The sequence below is a fragment of the Dipteris shenzhenensis genome, chromosome 30, assembly GCF_047967505.1.
Source record: "Dipteris shenzhenensis isolate YYH24624 ecotype China chromosome 30, Dip_SZ_1.0, whole genome shotgun sequence".
Classification (NCBI taxonomy): Eukaryota; Viridiplantae; Streptophyta; class Polypodiopsida; order Gleicheniales; family Dipteridaceae; genus Dipteris; species Dipteris shenzhenensis.
In genome coordinates this window covers 28,053,227-28,070,849 of record NC_141625.1, presented here as the reverse complement: position 1 = coordinate 28,070,849, position 17,623 = coordinate 28,053,227, and the positions used below count along the sequence as shown (strand labels likewise).

The window sequence follows — 17,623 nt, the reverse complement described above, 5'->3', positions numbered from 1 at the left end:
ATTCACTAGTATATGTTCCCGCCGTATTAGCAGACATGCAAATTTCAGCTTGTGAAGTTTTCATCCATGTTGTGGCTTGCTGATATTGCAATAAATTCTATCTGTCTTAAGTGGTGCGTTGTCGTATCAGCTAGATTTTCTGAGCGTTTTTCACTTAGACGCTCCTTAAATGAAATCATATAGTCTTCACAAGCAGTTGTAGCTTGAATGAAGAGAATGTGGACTAGTTTTTTATTAGCCTTGTTCTTTAGTGCTAGTCTTTGTCACGGCTGAGTCTGCCTTCACCTTTGGAGTGCCAACAGAAACTCAGTACAAAGACCTTTGTATAAATGGATGCTCAAGTATGTGTGGGTGTGTGGATTTGTATGTGTGAGCATATGTCTATACTATTATCTACACCCACCATTGGGTGCTGATGACGTCGGTGGGGATGTCATAGTAGGTAGTCCTTGCTATGCGTGATGGAGTTTATGGCTTTTAACCTTATGAGTGACTATCATGAGATTGAAACTGCACTATGTGTTGTGTTTTTAGAGGATGAGTTTGGGCATGTCCCTGGATTCATCTAGTATATATATACATCCTAGTATAGAGTCTGTGTTGTAGATTGTCACACTGAACCTTTTGATTTCATGTTCCAGAGCTGGTCTGCAGCCACTGGATAAAGAAGTTGGAAAATGGTTACGGAAGCAAAGTCCACCTGTTCCTGTGGTATTGATAATGAACAAAGCTGAAGGCATGCATGCAGATGCTACTGGAATGCTTGTGGCTAACCTAGGTGAAGCGCATACTTTGGGGTTTGGTGATCCAGTTGCAGTATCTGCTGAAACTGGGGAAGGCCTGAGTGATCTCTATCAAACTTTACGGCCACTGATTGAAGAGGCTCAAGAGTATGTAAATGCAACTCAAGGTGCTCTATTTTGCCTTCACAAATCCTTTAAAGAAGAAATATAGGCATTGCTGCCTTCCTTTTTGAAGCATCCCTTCTGTTGCTTGGTTCTAGGGAAACTCAAATTCTTTGGTCTCATTTTACTGTCATTGTCTCTGGGTGGCTTTTGGTTTGTCATTAATGCAACTTACGGGGATGATTGATTCTGTGGCATCTAATTGATGTGTTTGTGTGGTGAAAGCCAGAATTGAGTTCTGATGATAAAAGTGGAGATTCATTATCGTTGCAGCTAGCCATAGCAGGCCGCCCGAATGTTGGGAAATCAACAATTCTGAATTCTTTACTTCGACAAGAGCGTGTACTTACTGGGCCAGAACCTGGTTTAACCAGGGATGCTGTTAGGGTCAAATTTGAATATGACAACAAAACTGTATATCTTGTAAGTCCTCATTCAGCATGGTAGTCTTGATTGCACATGCAGGCTCAATGAAGTTGATGAGCTTGTCGTGAATATGCAGGTGGATACAGCAGGGTGGATGCAGAGGGCACAACTCAACAAGCAAGGCCCAGCAGCTCTAAGTGCCATGCATGCGAGGCGGAGTCTCATGAGGGCAAATATTGTTGCACTAGTATTAGATGGAGAGGAGGTTTGCACTTTCCCTTGGCAACGTGTGTGTTTGTGTGCATACAAACCAAAAACCAACACCATATATAAGAACCACACAGTCATTAAGAATATAGGTTATTGCTACAGGAAATTGAACTTGTAATCAGGAATCTGGTTTGAATCTTAATCAAAGGCATCCCTCTGTTATTAGTGATGATTCAACCTATTTACATGGCCCTTGGGCCTGCAATAAATCTCTTTACCAAGGTCCACTAGACTATTAAAAATGCATTCTGATCAGTGACGTTTATCACTATGATATGAACTTGTTTGTGTGTGCGCATTTTTAATTTGTTTGTGTATGTGTGCTTTTAACTGTACTATCCAATTTGTCCATTTTACATATAGGTCATAGCCAGTGATAAATTCATTAGGCACATAAAGTGCCTGTGAGACGTTACAAGTCTTTGGCAAACATTTTGTCAAGATGCAACAATTGTAGTTTACTTTTGAAGTCCTTCAAATCAGGTAAATTAGAACCATTCTTCAGGTGGGAGGCTGAATCACCCTTTAATAGATCTGGTTTTTACCCAAACTTTGTTGTAACCGTCAACAGCTTTGATTGACCTTTTGTATCAACTGATATTTCTTCTGCGAATTCCACTTCTATTATTCTTATACGGTTCTGGAGCAGCTAATAATGGACCATCTTTTGCAACAGATAGAGATTACCCATTGGACAGCACATCCTATCTCTTGAGTAAGTGAGAAGTTATATGTCAGTCGTGGAAGATGCTTGTGGATGTGTATTGGATCCATATCCAATCACAAATAGTGGCTCTCAAGGCTTATCATAGCTATGATATTTTTTTTATTTTTTTATTTTGCCCCCCTAAATCTGTCAGGATGTGGACATTGAAGAAGAAAAGCTTGAAATATTTTTCAAACATTATAAGATGGGTATGATTGTGGGGGAAAAGGAGTGGAAACAATTTTCTTCTATGAAACAAAATGAGCTTGTTAACTTAAGCTGTCCACATCGCCTAACACAGTCGTTTTACTGAAAACCTACATGAAGGCCGTAGCCAATTTCACTTCCAATGCTCAAACAGATATGCAATTACTGCAAGGCACATTTTGGCATTCTCAAAATGCTAGCACATCTCAAAGGCTTTTGGAAAGCACATGAAGGTGCAAGTAGGACAAATGTAAATATATTGTGCTAAGTTGTTGGAGAAAGCTATGGTTATGCCCTACCATCTTGATACCTAGCTGGACCACTCCTCAGTGGAAAAATCTTGAACCAAAAGAAACCCTGATGTAAATCCAACTGCAATCGACAATTGTGTGCACAAGAATAAACTCTCAGAGCCATTAAGATCGCTCTGGAGTAAATGAGAGCCATTATGAACAGCCAACTTTATGCCAAATGTATATGGCATTAAGACAGATGACAACTCATACACAAGTACTGCAGCAATTAACTTTTCTATTTTTTATTTTTCTTGTATACAAAGAATTTTATGTAAAGTCACTTACAATTCCCTTTTTTTCCTTGACCTTTTGCTTGTTTTATAAAACAATTAATTTGTATTCTAGTCTTACGTGAAGGTATATAAGTACTACAGCAACTTACTACATATGTACCTCAGTGTGAGGCTCTACATCTACTGTCAAAACCCTGCCCTGAACTCCTTAGGCTGTGTGCTCCTGTGAGCTTCAGTGGCTGTCTTGGCAGGGCCCCAAATGGCCCTTATAAAGGGGAGGGGCTGGTCTGTGCCCCATTCGAGATCTGGTCAACTGACGTCACATCCACAGACTATGCAATATATAAAACTCAATCGGCAGTCTAAGAGATGGCCGGCCAGCAGATTGCTGGCTGATGCGGAACAGGGGCTATATATGCCCCCTGACCCTCATTTGCTACAATCTGTGCCATTGTTACTGGCCCTCATCAGCAGCCCCTATGGGCAGATCATCTTCCACAGAAGCTGTGCCTTACTGCCCTACAGATTGTTAGAATTATTATTATATTCTAGGCAGTGGCCAATGTAATGTAATAAGTGGGTTAGGGGCACTTTTCCCTCTTAGAGGTTTTTTCCCCTAACCATAGTCTAATCCCTAACTACGGTTAGTGGATAAGATAGGGTTTTGTAACTTAGACAAAACCCCTCATCTCTTTTTTGTACTTACTTCATTTCAGTCCACTATTCAGTAGACCTATGTTCAGCTCTCACTCTTGCTCACTCTTGCTCTCTTTGTTCTCACATTTGGTATTAGAGCAGTTCAAGCTCTTGGACCTGCTCCTAGCTCCCGGATCTTCTCCCAGCTCCCTGCTCTCGGTCTCAGCTAGCTCCCGTCCGTACAGCTCCCACGCATGCAGCTCTCGTCCGTACAGCCCGAGCTGCACATTCCGTACAAGTGCCATACAGCTGCCGTACACAGGAGCTGAACTCCGTGCACAGTCGTCCGTACACAAGAGCTGAACTCTGTGTGTACAAGCGTATGGTGCCCGTACAGCTTGCAGCCCATCCGTACCCTGTATGCACAGTCTGCTCCATACACCTGCAGCATCACCATCTGTCATACTGCTGTACAATAGTACGGGTCATCCGTACCGTACAGCAGGCTCCTATGGCCATTCCGTACCAAATCCGTACTGCTGCCTGCTCCCGTCCGTACTCTTCTGTCCGTACCAGCGCCGTATAGTCATACGACTGTTTTTGCCTAGCGCCTGTAAGTCCGTACAGTTGAGTACCCGTTGCAAGTTGTCTGTACCGTACCTGTTGCAAGTTGTCCGTACATTTGTGTTCCTGCTGCCGTACAGACACGTGTCATCTGTACTACAGCCAGGAAGTCTTTGCAGGTGCCCTTTCGCGGGAGTCAGGCACTTGGGCATTTTATTCTTTTGCAGACATTGCAATCAGTTTGCAAGATCCACTCTAGAATTTGGGGCTTTGTGGTTTTGCTTGCAATTTTTGCAGAGAAATTGGGGCTTTTGCATTTGGGTTGCAATTTTGCAGTGAAAAAGCAATTTGGGAGTTTTGCAGGCCTTTTTTGGACTCAGTTTGAGTCACATTGCAGATATTTGGGAATTCTTGCAGAGATTTCTTGCAGATTTTTGGGCATTAGCAGAGCATTGTGATGCATTTCGAGCCTTTGATAGGCTGTGACAGTATTTGTCACTGTGGGCACATTTTCTTTGGTAGATTTTACTTGTGCATTTTGCATCCTAGGAAAGGATTTTACTTGTTCAGTTTGCTGTATTTTTGAGTTTATCTGGCAAAAATGGCTCAGAACAACCCCAATGAGGTGTTTGGAGCCCTCACACAGGAGGATAAGTTGGATGGCACCAAATACTCCTTGTGAAGTTTTATGTTTCGCAACATCTTGGTTGGTACAGATCTTTGGGATTATGTCAATGGAGATGAAGCAAGGCCAAATTCTGTGGCTACACCTATCACTCCTACAACTGGAGGCAGGGGTAGAGGTCAAAATGCAGCACAAGTAATTGGGGTAGAAAAAATGGGATTCTAGAGATGCACAAGCTCTATCAGTGATTTCTCTTTCTGTCAAGAGGTACATTATTCCTCACATTTGGTCATGCAAGACCTCAAAGGTAGCTCGGGGGATATTGGAGAGTATGTTTGTAGCAAGAAATGATGCCAGAGTTTCCTTTCTGAAGAGAGAGCTTTCTCATACGCATATGGATGAGGGAGATTCCATGAATACTCACCTCACAAAGCTTCAGGATTTGAGGGAGCAATTGCGAAATATTGATGAAGTTATTCCGGATTCAGAGATGATTACCACCACTCTGAATTCTCTTCCCGAGTCCTATCTTGGTTTTCACACCTCGCTGAATTTGTCATTGAGGGGGGCAGTAATCCTCTCTCTTTTCACGAGTTGGTAGGACTTCTTGCAGGAAGAGCAGACACGAAGAAATATGGCAACACGGGCTAGCGAGCATGCCATTCTTTGTAAGTTCAAGCCCAAGGGAAAAGGGCAGCCAAAGCAACATGCCAATCAGGCCACACATCAGCATAAAGATGATTCAGGACAGCCCTCTTATAAGGCTAAGGGTGATGCAGATAAGCCTAAAAAGAAGGGCATTTGTCATTACTACAAGAAGCCAGGTCATTATATTGGTGAATGCAAGAAACACATAGCTAAAGAAAAGAAAAGGGATTCAGGTATGGCTCTGTCAGATGCATTAGCTCCTCATGCACATGATGGGGGAGATGTTATAGCCAACTTTGTGAAAGAGCACTATGCCTTTTTGTCTTGCATTTCAGATTTTTCAGTGGATAGTTCAGATGCTACAGCCACTATTGAGGATGACCCTTATGCTTGCTTGACTTGCAGTTATGATCCTTCAAAGGATGCATGCTCTCTCAGTGTCAATGAGACACTGAATACTTGGTATTTTGATAGTGGTGCTTCTAAGCACATCACTTCTAAGAAGAACCTTTTTACATCTCTGCATCCTCCACCTACTAAAAAGAAGGTGACTTGTGCAAATAATTCTTCTTATTGAGTATGTGGAGTGGGGGACATTATTCTCACATCCACTGATGGCAGAGATTTCAGAATTTCAGATGCTCTCTATGTGCCAGGTATAAAGAATAATTCGTTTTCAGCGTCCTCTCTTAATAGAGGAGGATTTCAGGTTGTATTCGATGATGCTAAGTGTGCAGTCAGAGACAAAGAGAATGACTATGCTTTGATGTTGTGTGGCACTTTGTATCGGGGTCTTTTTCAGCTTGATATATATGAGAAAAGATCCGATCTTGCATTTTCAGTGAGTACTCCCATTGTTGCGATGCAGAATGCGTAGTTATGGCATGCCAGGTATGGGCACTCTAGCTATGGCAGCTTAATGACACTTTAGAAGCATGCTGTGACGCCAAAAGTTGATATTTTTTATTTGGCATTGGTATTGTTTTCTTCTATGTTTGATAAGAGTTTGAGTATCAAGTGATAGCTTAGCGGCCCTCACTTATTTTTATTTTCTAAGATATTGTATGGGATTGAGAGGATGAGTGGAATGGATCATTGTAAATACCATGTGTATGAATGATAAATACCTTGGTATAGGGTGAGAGTTATTTGTGTATGGAATATTATGGGGTTTTTAGAAAATAGGAAGAGTGAGTCATATAAAGAAGTGGGCTCATGTCCATGTGTTCCAATAATATAAGAGAGGCCACATGCCAAGCGTGTGGAAGGCATGTGGAGGAGTGTGGAGTCAAGAGGAATCCTTCTAGAATTCCTATGTGGAATAAGGAGGATGTGGATATATGGAAAAGAGAGGGTTTCTATGGGCTCTATGTGGAGAGACTCTTGACTTTCTCAATACTTTAAGAGTCTTGAGCATCTTTTGATGGGACACATGGCAAGAATAGCAAAAAAGGACATGGATGGTGACATATGGGCTTATGTGATTCATGGGAAAAGGAATCTACAGGCAGCAATTGTAAATGGGTGAATGAGGGTGATAAAATCTCTATAAAAGGAGCCCTTCTCTCCTTTGTTCATCATCTCTTTCACCATTAGGTCTCATGTTGCTGTAGCTCTACTCTCCTCAAGCCTCTTCCATGAGCCTTCTCTCCCTCTTGTAGATATTCTCTTATGTAGACTCTTGAGTTCATCTCTCTCTAGTTCATTCTCTCTCTATGAGTAGTCTTGGAGCTTCCGCTTCCTCTTGTACGTATGAAACCTCTTCTTCTCCCTTGTGTTTGTAGTATTTTGAGTTGCATTAAAGTGGAGTCTTACTCTATTGGTAATGAAGGTCACTTCAGGTTCTCTCTCTTGAGTGTCTCTTCCCTTTTTCCATTGTTTTCTCTTCCAAAGTGCTCAAAAGTGTTGTCTATTAGGCCGCTTATTGCGCATACATGGTTTATCTATTTTCCAAGTCACGAAGAGAGCTCTTCCTTCCCTCCTAGGTGATCTCTATGGGACTTGGATCGTTGATGAAGTCTAATCATGGAGGTAGTATTCTCCGAAGTTGGCACCAGTATAAGGAGCATGTGTTTTTCATGACAGTTTGACCCCTTGTCAGTATTTTGCTCATAACTTTTCGCTCGATGGTCCGATTTAAACGAAACTTATATCAGTGCAAAGCTCTCTTCGAGGAGCATCATTGACACATCCCAGCACTCCTGAAACCCCTGATCTGCAAAATAACCACACACAACATCAGAACTGAGCAGGCTGCTCACCACCCAACCGTGACATCTACGGGATGTGATCCCGAGTCAGAAGATGTCCCCCCGAGCCACGAGCTGAGCTACCGGCACGAACTCCCAATCAGATCCCAACCAGCCTGGTGTCCCATACCACCAGGTGGCGCTGTGAAGCCTTGGATCTGTCACTGGGCCTTGGGCTACGCTAAGATGCAGGCGCGCGTCCGCGACACAATCCAGGATCAGACCTAGCACCTGGGAACGAGACTTGCTCCCAACTGCACACTGAGAACTGAACCCCCTGGGCCTCTTTTATAGACTCGGGCCCCGGCGCCAAAAATAGCGAAGACCTATAAATAGTTCGTACCCTTGCCACTCAACCCGAGAATCAAGCCTGCCTAGCTCTAAGCCTCCCCAGGCTAACCTGAGCTAGTTCTGTGTAACTAGTACACGTCAGATACCAATCCGTGCACATGACATACTCCCCCTCCTCTAAGAACTCACTCCTGAGTTCGCTAAGAAATCGGGAAATGTTCTTTGGAGGTTTTGTAATGTCTCCCATGTTGCATCCTCCTCAACACGATCCTTCCACTTAATCTTGTATTCCGTGATAGTACGATTTCGAATCTGTCTTTCACGAAATTCAAGAATAGATTCAGGTTCGTGAGGAATAAAAGTTAAATCTGTAACTTCTATAATCTCATGAGGAGAAACAATTTGATCATCTGCACCCAATACTTCTTTCAGTCTACTGACATGAAAGACTGGATGTACTTTAACATCAGGAGGCAATTCTAGTCGATATGCTTCTTTTAATGACCTTGAATGGGCCACAGTATCTGGGGGATAATTTCGGAACCAAACCAGTACTTAGGCTCTTGGATTCCTTAGGAATTCTCAAATATACCATCGTTCCTTCAGAGAATTCTCTAGGTGAACGATGTCTATTAGCATAAAATCTGTCCCGATCTTGGGCACTTCTAATAGACTCCTTGGCAAACTGCAACATTTCCTGCATGTCTTGCAAGAAGTTCTTAGCAGCATCATTTTGAATTCCTTTTAATCCTACCATTATTAGTGACTTAGGTTGAAACCCGTACATAAGCATAAAAGGACTATAACCTGTACTAGAATGCTTTGCACTGTTGTAAGCAAATTCAATCATGGGTAGATAATCTTCCCATGAAGACTGTCTCTTAGATACATATGCCCGAAGCATGTCTTCAACCAACTGGTTGACCTTTTCTGTACTGCCATCAGATTGTGCATGATCTGAGGAACTCATACTTAGAGTAGTTTCCAACTTCTCAAATACAAGTGTCCAGAAGTTACTTGTAAACTTTGAGTCCCTGTCACTGACTATGTCAGATGGCAAACCATACAGCTTGAACAAGTGGTCCACAAACTCGTGAGCCAACTGAACAGCTGAAATAGTTGTTCTTGTAGGTAAGAATCTAGCCATTTTTGTCAAACGGTCGACTATGACCCAAATAGAGTCATGACCCTTGCGCGTACGAGGCAAACCAGTAATAAAATCCATGGAAATACTTTCCCATTTATTACCTGGAATCTGTAATGGCTGTAATAAGCCCGCGCTCCTAAGGCGTTCAGCCTTAGTAACCTGACAAACTCGGCAACCTACCACATAGTTCTCTACAAATGCACGCATCTTAGGCCAATAAAAGGTATGCTTCACAAGAGACAGAGTCCTATGTATACCTGGATGTCCCGCACTAGGAGCATCATGACACTCCCAGAGAATCTTGGATTTAAGGTCGAGAACATCAGGCACACAAATCTTTTCATTCTGGAACAGCAAGCCGTTCCTAATCATCCACTGACCTCCCGCCGCCTGTATCCTAGGTGGCACAATCCTTGAGTCCTGGTCAACCATGGAATTCCCATCCTGGACTTTTTGCCAATAAGAACTGAAATGACTATCAGTTGCGTATAGCCCTCTCAAGGATTGAAATAGGTCTGAGGATATTTCCGTAAATGACAAAGCATTTACAAACTTAACTCGACTTAAGGCATTCGCCACACTATTCAACGAACCCTTACGATAACGTATTTCGAAATCAAAATCCTGCATTAACTCTGCCCATCTGGCTTTCCTTCCTCTCAAGTCTGATCCATCACACACATACTTAATTGACTGGTGATCAGTCAATACAAGGAACTTTGAACCATACAAGTAGTGTCTCCAAACCTTGAGAGCATACACTACCGCATAAAGTTCCTTCTCAAGTGTGGGCCAACGATACTGAGTGTCGTCTAGCTTCTTACTCTCAAAAGCTACAGGTCTGCCCTCTTCGAATAGAGCTGCCCCAATCGCATAATCACTCGCATCAGCCTCTAAAACATAAGGCCGGGTAGGATCGGGTAATGCAAGAACGGGTGCTTCCTTGATAGATAACTTCAAGGTTTCAAAAGCCTTGTTCATTGCATCATTCCAAGGGATCGGTTGAGTAGACCTGCGTCCACGACCTTTCAATATGTTGGTCAAGGGTACCGTGATTTGTGAATAATCACGGACTGACTTCCGAAGAAATACCGTAAATCCTAGGAAAGAGCGAAGTTGTTTCACAGTCTGAGGGATAGGCCATTCTAAAACCTTCTGGATACGATCCAGATCAATGCTAATACCTTCAGAAGAAATCTTGTGTCCTAAGTAAATGATCTCCTTCATAAAGAAGTCACATTTACTCATCTTGGCATAAAGCTTATGCTGTCTTAGAATAAGTAAGACAACCCGAAGGTGTCCTATATGATCCTCAAGCGTTTTACTATATACCAAGATATCATCTAAGAACACTACAACAAATTTGCCCAGATAATCTCTGAACAAATTGTTCATCATCTGCTGAAAAGTAGCAGGAGCATTGGTCAAACCAAAAGGTAATACGAGGAACTCGTAATGACCATACCTAGTCCGGAATGCGGTCCTATCTATGTGTTTAGCATAGATACGGATTTGATGATAACCCGTACGCAAATCAATCTTAGTGAAATACTTCGCTTCGGCCAAACGGTCTATCAAATCATCAGAACGAGGTAAAGGATAGCGGTTCTTAATTGTAACTTTATTTAGTCGTTTATAATCTATACACATCCTCCAGGAAGAATCCTTCTTCTTTCTTAAGAGGACAGGTGCACCCCAAGGAGATTTACTTGGGCGGATATAGCCCATATTCAGGTAATCCTGAAGCTGGATAGCTAACTCATCCTCCTCTACCTGGCTCATCCTATACGGTGGTACACTGATAGATTGAGCCCCTGGGACTAAGTCTATGCGATGATCTACTGCCCTTTCTGGAGGTAAACCTTCCGGCAGTTGAGCTGGGAATACGTCCTTAAAATTATCTAACAACGTTCTCAATTCTCGGTGTTCAAACACACTTAATTCATTTTTGTTAAGTACCGAAACAATAAATGAAGAAAGTGGAATCAAAACACACTGATAGACATCATAATGATAAGTGTTCAATATATTCCGAAGCTGCATCGCAGATACAATAGGCCCCTGAGAAGGGATAATCTTATCACACTGAATACAAAATTGGGTGCCTTTATCTACAAAAGAAAGTGTATGCTCCGTCCATCCAATCTGGATATTGTGGGTTTTAAACCACTCTATCCCGATCAGCAAGTCTACATGCTCTAAATGCATAACATAACATGTGAGAGCTCCCGTGTAGGCTTGAATCCGGATGGGAAGCGCTTCAACCTTGCGATCCCAAAACTGCTTCCCGGCTGGAAGCTGCACCTCGTAGGTGTGGTCGCTAGGTACTGTGGGCAGCCCCATCTTCTGCACAAATTTGTAATTAACAAAATTGTGAGAGCTGCCCGGATCAAAGAGAATGTGAACCTGTTGGTCCCTAACTTCTCCATAAACTCGGAAAAGATCATGGGAACCAAACAACGAAGTATTAAAGGTACAATTACAAGAAAGGGGGCAGGTAATGACATTTACTGAAATACCTGTCATCGTAACCTGGTTGGCTCCCTTGGCTGCGGTTCGTGGACCTGCCTGGAGCTTCGGTCCTAGCACCAATTTCTGGTTCTTCCGCTTAGGACACTCATTCTTTGTGTGGCCCCGCTCCTCGCAATAAAAACACCGGCCCTCTTTCTTGAGCCTGAGAGTGCGAAGGAAACGGGCCTTACCATTCTTCGCAGGAGTTAAGCTTTTCCTGGAGGCGTTGTCCGTAGACTTCGTCTCCCCAATACCAGTTGCATGCTGAAAGAACTTGCGTTTGTTCTTTTCGCTGGTCTCGGTAACTGTGGTTGCCTTGGTACCGGCCATGGTATCATCATATATGCGCGCATATGTCATGGCCTCCTGCAATGTTGTGCACTTGTTATTCTTAATCTGTAACTTATAGGAGTCTGGCAAACCATCCACGAAAAAACCTAACAAGGTTACAGGATCCATTTTGGTGGCCCTGGTTTGCAGATCCCTAAATCTTTGAATATAAACTTCAAAAGTTAAATTCAATTTTGACATATCGAGGGCCTTGAGCTTGCCGACGATATCGTAGTCATCTTCCTTCTTCAGGAACTCCTTCCTGAAGATACCCTCAAATTCTGTCCAAGTGTCAGGCTTAGGCTGAAGTTCTTTCCACCAAAGCAAGGCTTTACCTGACATAAACCCTGCTGCTAGCTGAATCTTTTTCTCGTCTGGATAGGGGTGAAATTGGAAGTGTACTTGCCACTTGTGCAACCAAGTGTCAACCACCTCCTTTGTTCTTGATTTCTGGTCACCTGGAAAGGGATCCGGAGTGATATTCGGGCCTAGCACGGAGGCCATGGCATCCACATGCGTGAGTGCCTGAACCGTGCTAGCCAGAAGAGTCAAAGTAGCTTGTATCCCTTGGAGTTGCTGTGTCAACCCCGATTGATTAGCGTTGACCTGCTCAAATTTACCATCCAGAGCAGTCGTGAACTCACTGAAGGCTTTCTTAGTGATCAGGTCATCATAGAGACCCTGATCATCCTCTCCCACTGGAGTGTAATCTAAGTCCTGCTCTCCCATAGCGAACTCGGGATTTGGAGCATCAGACATGGCTGAAATCTGATTCGATTACAAACTGAGAGAAATAACTGGGAGAATCGAAGCTGGAAGGAGAGGAGTAGAGGAAAGAAACCGTCCCTCGAAGATGTGACGAAATCAGAGAAGCTGGCTCGAAAAGAGATGCCGTAAACTGGCGATCAGCTTGCGTAGGTGATGGTGTCCTTCTGCTGGTCCGCTGCAGGCCGTACAGTACGGAAAATCTGCTGCTGTTGCAGCCGTTTCTTGGAGGCGAATCTCAGGCAGAGGCAGGACGCAGAGCTGCTGCTATTGCAGCCGTATCTAGATGGCGGAATTCTGGTAGGGGCAGGCTGTTCTTGCGCTGTCTAGCTTGAGATTATGGCTAGAAGGTAGCACAGCTATTCTGGAGGCTTTGCTTTCTAGGAAAGCCTAGCCACGCTTTCCAGAAAAGCTTGCCTCCCAAAATTGGAGGCTTGAGGCTAAATTTAGCATGCACACCCTCCAATCTTGGAGGGTCGATGCTTTTTTCTGCCCCACCTTCCAAGCTTGGAAGGTGGTGCTTTTTCGCACCTCAGCCACCCCTAGATGCTACTGGCCGCACCCTGCTCAGCCTGACGCACCCCCTGCCTGGGCCGAATCCTGCACCAACAGATGGCGCACTCCTCAGCCTCACCTACCAGCGACACCTACCTCTGTGCAGCCCTAACCAGCATCCCGTTTCCATCTCCTACCTAACAGCCCTGTTTCGCCTCTCTTCCAATTCTCTCCACACTCTCCTAGCTAATGCTTCACTCCCTCTCTCACTTAGACCCTTCAGCAGTTTCGAAATCAAGTCTCTCCTTCTTCCTGCCTTTTCCAGATATCTCTTCACCCCTTCTACCCAGGTAAACAACAAAAAACGCAGCAGGAAATCTCGAATTTTAGGGCATACCTGGAAGAGAAATCCGTCAAATTTCTCGCATCAGAAGTTCCTACCTCAGGAGTTGGCTCTGATACCAACTGACACATCCCAGCACTCCTGAAACCCCTGATCTGCAAAATAACCACACACAACATCAGAACTGAGCAGGCTGCTCACCACCCAACCGTGACATCTACGGGATGTGATCCCGAGTTAGAAGATGTCCCCCCGAGCCACGAGCTGAGCTACCGGCACGAACTCCCAATCAGATCCCAACCAGCCTGGTGTCCCATACCACCAGGTGGCGCTGTGAAGCCCTGGATCTGTCACTGGGCCTTGGGCTACGCTAAGATGCAGGCGCGCGTCCGCGACACAATCCAGGATCAGACCTAGCACCTGGGAACGAGACTTGCTCCCAACTGCACACTGAGAACTGAACCCCCTGGGCCTCTTTTATAGACTCGGGCCCCGGCGCCAAAAATAGCGAAGACCTATAAATAGTTCGTACCCTTGCCACTCAACCCGAGAATCAAGCCTGCCTAGCTCTAAGCCTCCCCAGGCTAACCTGAGCTAGTTCTGTGTAACTAGTACACGTCAGATACCAATCCGTGCACATGACAATCATCCTATGTCTTCAGTTATTGTATTAGATGTTAAATGAAAAATCTATGACTCTTTGTATGTGATTGTTTCTTTTTCAGAGAGTTTTTACCCATCGAGTAAATTGCCCATATCTTTCCGACCGCTTCTCTATTTCTTACAAAACTTATATCAGAGCGAAGCCTATTTCAAGGCGCATCTCAATATGGATTTGAATATTTGATATCATGTCTCTACTGAAAGTTATAGGCCTCTGTGCCTAATGACAGTTTGCAGAGTGTTTTGTGCTAATTGTAAAGGTATCTATGAAGGAGGTGCAATGTTTCCCTGGAACCTACCCATCCGACCTAATCAGCCTCTTCAAACTCCTTGATATATATCAATTCATGTCATGTTGAGTTGCAAGATCTTCTTTCAACAACGTATTGCTCTTCTCTTTAGCGTAGATCGGCTTGCTGAGATTATGGCCTCCGTTGATCCTTTTCTTCTCCCTATGCTTGAGTACAACATCACTTGGGATGTTAGCATCTTCATTCTTATATAAGGGAGGATAGTATGGTGTGGTCTCTTGGTATAAAAGCTTCTTTTTAATGTCCATTTCTGAGTGATGAATATCTCTATCACTCAATTCGAAAGCAGCGGGAAGTGAAGAGGTGTGTGAAGTTTATTAGCCCCAACTTCATGTCACAATGCTATGGTTTATGCATTGCCTCCTTTGGAGTCAGTTCCTCCTCATGCATGTGAGGGTTGCATCCTTGGAAAGATGCATGGATTTCCTTTCAAGAAGGATGGTGCAGTGAGAGCTACACATAAATTACAGCTCATTCACTGTGATGTCAGCGGTCCCATAAGGACACTTGCTTTTGGGGGTTATCTCTATTATGTTACATTCATAGATGACTTCATCTACAGTTTGGTCTATGGTCTTAAGGCAAAATCAGAAGTGTTTATGCATTTCAAACACTTTGTGGCGATGGTTGAGAATGAGACATGTTTCAAGGTGCAGACACTTTGCACAGATGAAGGGGGGGAGTACATGTCTCATGAGTTTGAGGCATTTTTGAAGGAGAAAGGCATCACGCATCAGCTTACAGTGAGGCTTACACATCAGCAAAATGGTAAAGCTAAGCGCAAGAATCGCACTCTTATGGAGATGGATAGATGCATGCTTATCAGTAAAAAGTTGCCTCACAGGTTTTTGCTTGAAGGCCTTATGTGTGCAAGTGGATCACTTCAGAGTTTTTGGTTGTGTTGCATATGCTCACGTGCCTGTGGAGTTTCGACATAAGTTGTCAGATAAGGCACTTAAATGCATTTTTATTGGGTACAATGCACAAAGCAAAGGCTATCGTCTCTACAATCTTGTTTCACGCAAGATTTTTGTGAGTAGAGATGTTATATTTTCTGAAAATTCAGCACATACACATGCTGAATTTGCAATTCCAGCTTCTTTAGATGATGTTTTTGAGGGGATGCTTCCTATAGCATTTGGTTCCCCACTTGAGGGTCATACTGAAAATCAGAATTTACAGGAACCTCCTCATCCACATGCCCCGATTCAGCCACAGGTTGATTTTGTACCTCCACAGGGTGTGGATGAAGTTGTCAGGCAAGAGATTCAAGAGATACACGCAGCCAAAACAGTCCCGAATTGGTTGCTACAGACTCTCAAGGAGAGTGGTAGAACTCGTAGTACAGTAAGGCACGCAGGGGGGACTCTTTCAGTTGAGACAACTTATGCAAGTACTCTTCGTCATGAAGAAAAACCTAACTCTTTTGAAGAAGAAAATGATAATGTGCATTGTGGATGCATGCCATGCACAATGAATTGCAGTCCATTGAGAAAAATCAGACTTGGGATGTTGTGGATTTGCCACTAGGTGAGCATGCCATTGATACCAAGTGAGTTTTGAAGGTGAAAAGGAAGCCAAATGGGTCCATTGACAGGTACAAGGCAAGGCTGGTTGCCAAAGGCTATGCACAGAAGAAGGGCATAGATTATGAGGAGACTTTTACTCCTACGTCCCAGATGACCACCATACGGTCAGCTATTGCCATGGTTGTAAATTTTGTTTGGAATGTCCATCAGTTGGACATAAAAATAACTTTCCTTAATGGAGACTTATAGGAAGAGGTTTATGTCAAACAACCTCTTGGATTTGAACTTTCTGGCAATGCACTTCAGGTTTGTAAGCTTAACAAAGCTTTATATGGGTTGAAACAAGCCCCACGTGCATGGTATGCCAAAATTGATGCATTCTTGTCAAGTAAGGGATTACATAATAGTCCCACGGAAAGCACCCTCTACATCAAGAAGGATGGGGGGGGATATTTTGGTCATCATTCTTTATGTAGATGACATGCTACTCACAGGGCCAAATGAGGAAATAATTGCAGATTTTAAAGCTTGGTTGAAAGCTGAATTTGACATGATAGATTTGGGCATGTTAAATTTTTATTTGGGGATCCAGTTTATACAAGACAAATGTGGCATCATTATGTCTCAATCCAAGTATGTGCAGAAGCTCTTGGATAGGTTCAACATGCATGATTGTAAGCCTATAGCCACTCCCATGGAGCCGGGGCTGAAGCTTACTATGTATGATGCAGGTGAATCAGTGGATGTAACACTTTACAGCCACGCTGTCGGATGCCTCATCTATTTGTGCAATACACAGCTTGATATTCAGTATGCAGTATCTCAGGTGAGCAGATATATGCACAGCCCAAAGACAACACATTGGCATGCTGTAAAACACATCTTCCATTATTTGCAAGGCACAAAGTCTTATGGCTTGATGTTTCCCAGGGGGGGTGACTTGTAGATGCATGCTTACAATGATTCAGATTGGGTTGGAGACTATGATACCAGGCAATCCACTAGTGGTAATTGTTTCTTTTTGGGCAAAGCTTGCATTTCTTGGCTGAGCAAGAAGCAATCTATAGTGGCTACTTCCTCATGTGAAGCTGAGTACAGGGCAGCTTTCACAACGACAGTTGAATGTGTTTGGCTGCGACGTTTGTTCACTGATCTTCATCTCTTATTGGAGGGTCCTTCTCCAATTCTCAGTGATAGTCAGAGTGCTATAGCAGTGGCAAAGAATCCTGTGTTTCATGCTCGCACGAAGCACATTGAGGTTCATTATCATTATGTCAGAGAGAAGTTGCATGCAGGGGAAATCAATATGATCTATGTGTCAACACATGACAATGTTGCAGACATCTTCACCAAAGCACTTCCACGTGAGAAGTTTGAGGCATTTCGCAGTGCCCTAAACTTATCTCCTTTTGGTGATTGATCACTACCTTGTACACCACATTGGCACTGCAAGGGGTGTTAGAATTATTATTATATTCTAGGTAGTGGCCAATGTAATGTAATAAGTGGGTTAGGGGCACTTTTCCCTCTTAG

The 17,623-nt window shown here is 43.5% G+C and overlaps 1 protein-coding gene across 3 annotated transcripts in view; it reads left to right on the top strand.

The window, feature by feature from the left end:
• LOC147881921 (GTP-binding protein) overlaps positions 1-17,623 on the top strand; it is a 102,260-nt gene that overhangs the window by 13,082 nt on the left and 71,555 nt on the right. For all 3 annotated transcript variants that reach the window (XM_087402056.1, XM_087402054.1, XM_087402055.1), the window contains exons 5-7: positions 642-910; positions 1,135-1,328; positions 1,408-1,536. In XM_087402056.1, the coding sequence (XP_087258182.1) occupies positions 642-910; positions 1,135-1,328; positions 1,408-1,536 (592 nt within the window). The remainder of the gene's footprint in view (positions 1-641; positions 911-1,134; positions 1,329-1,407; positions 1,537-17,623) is intronic.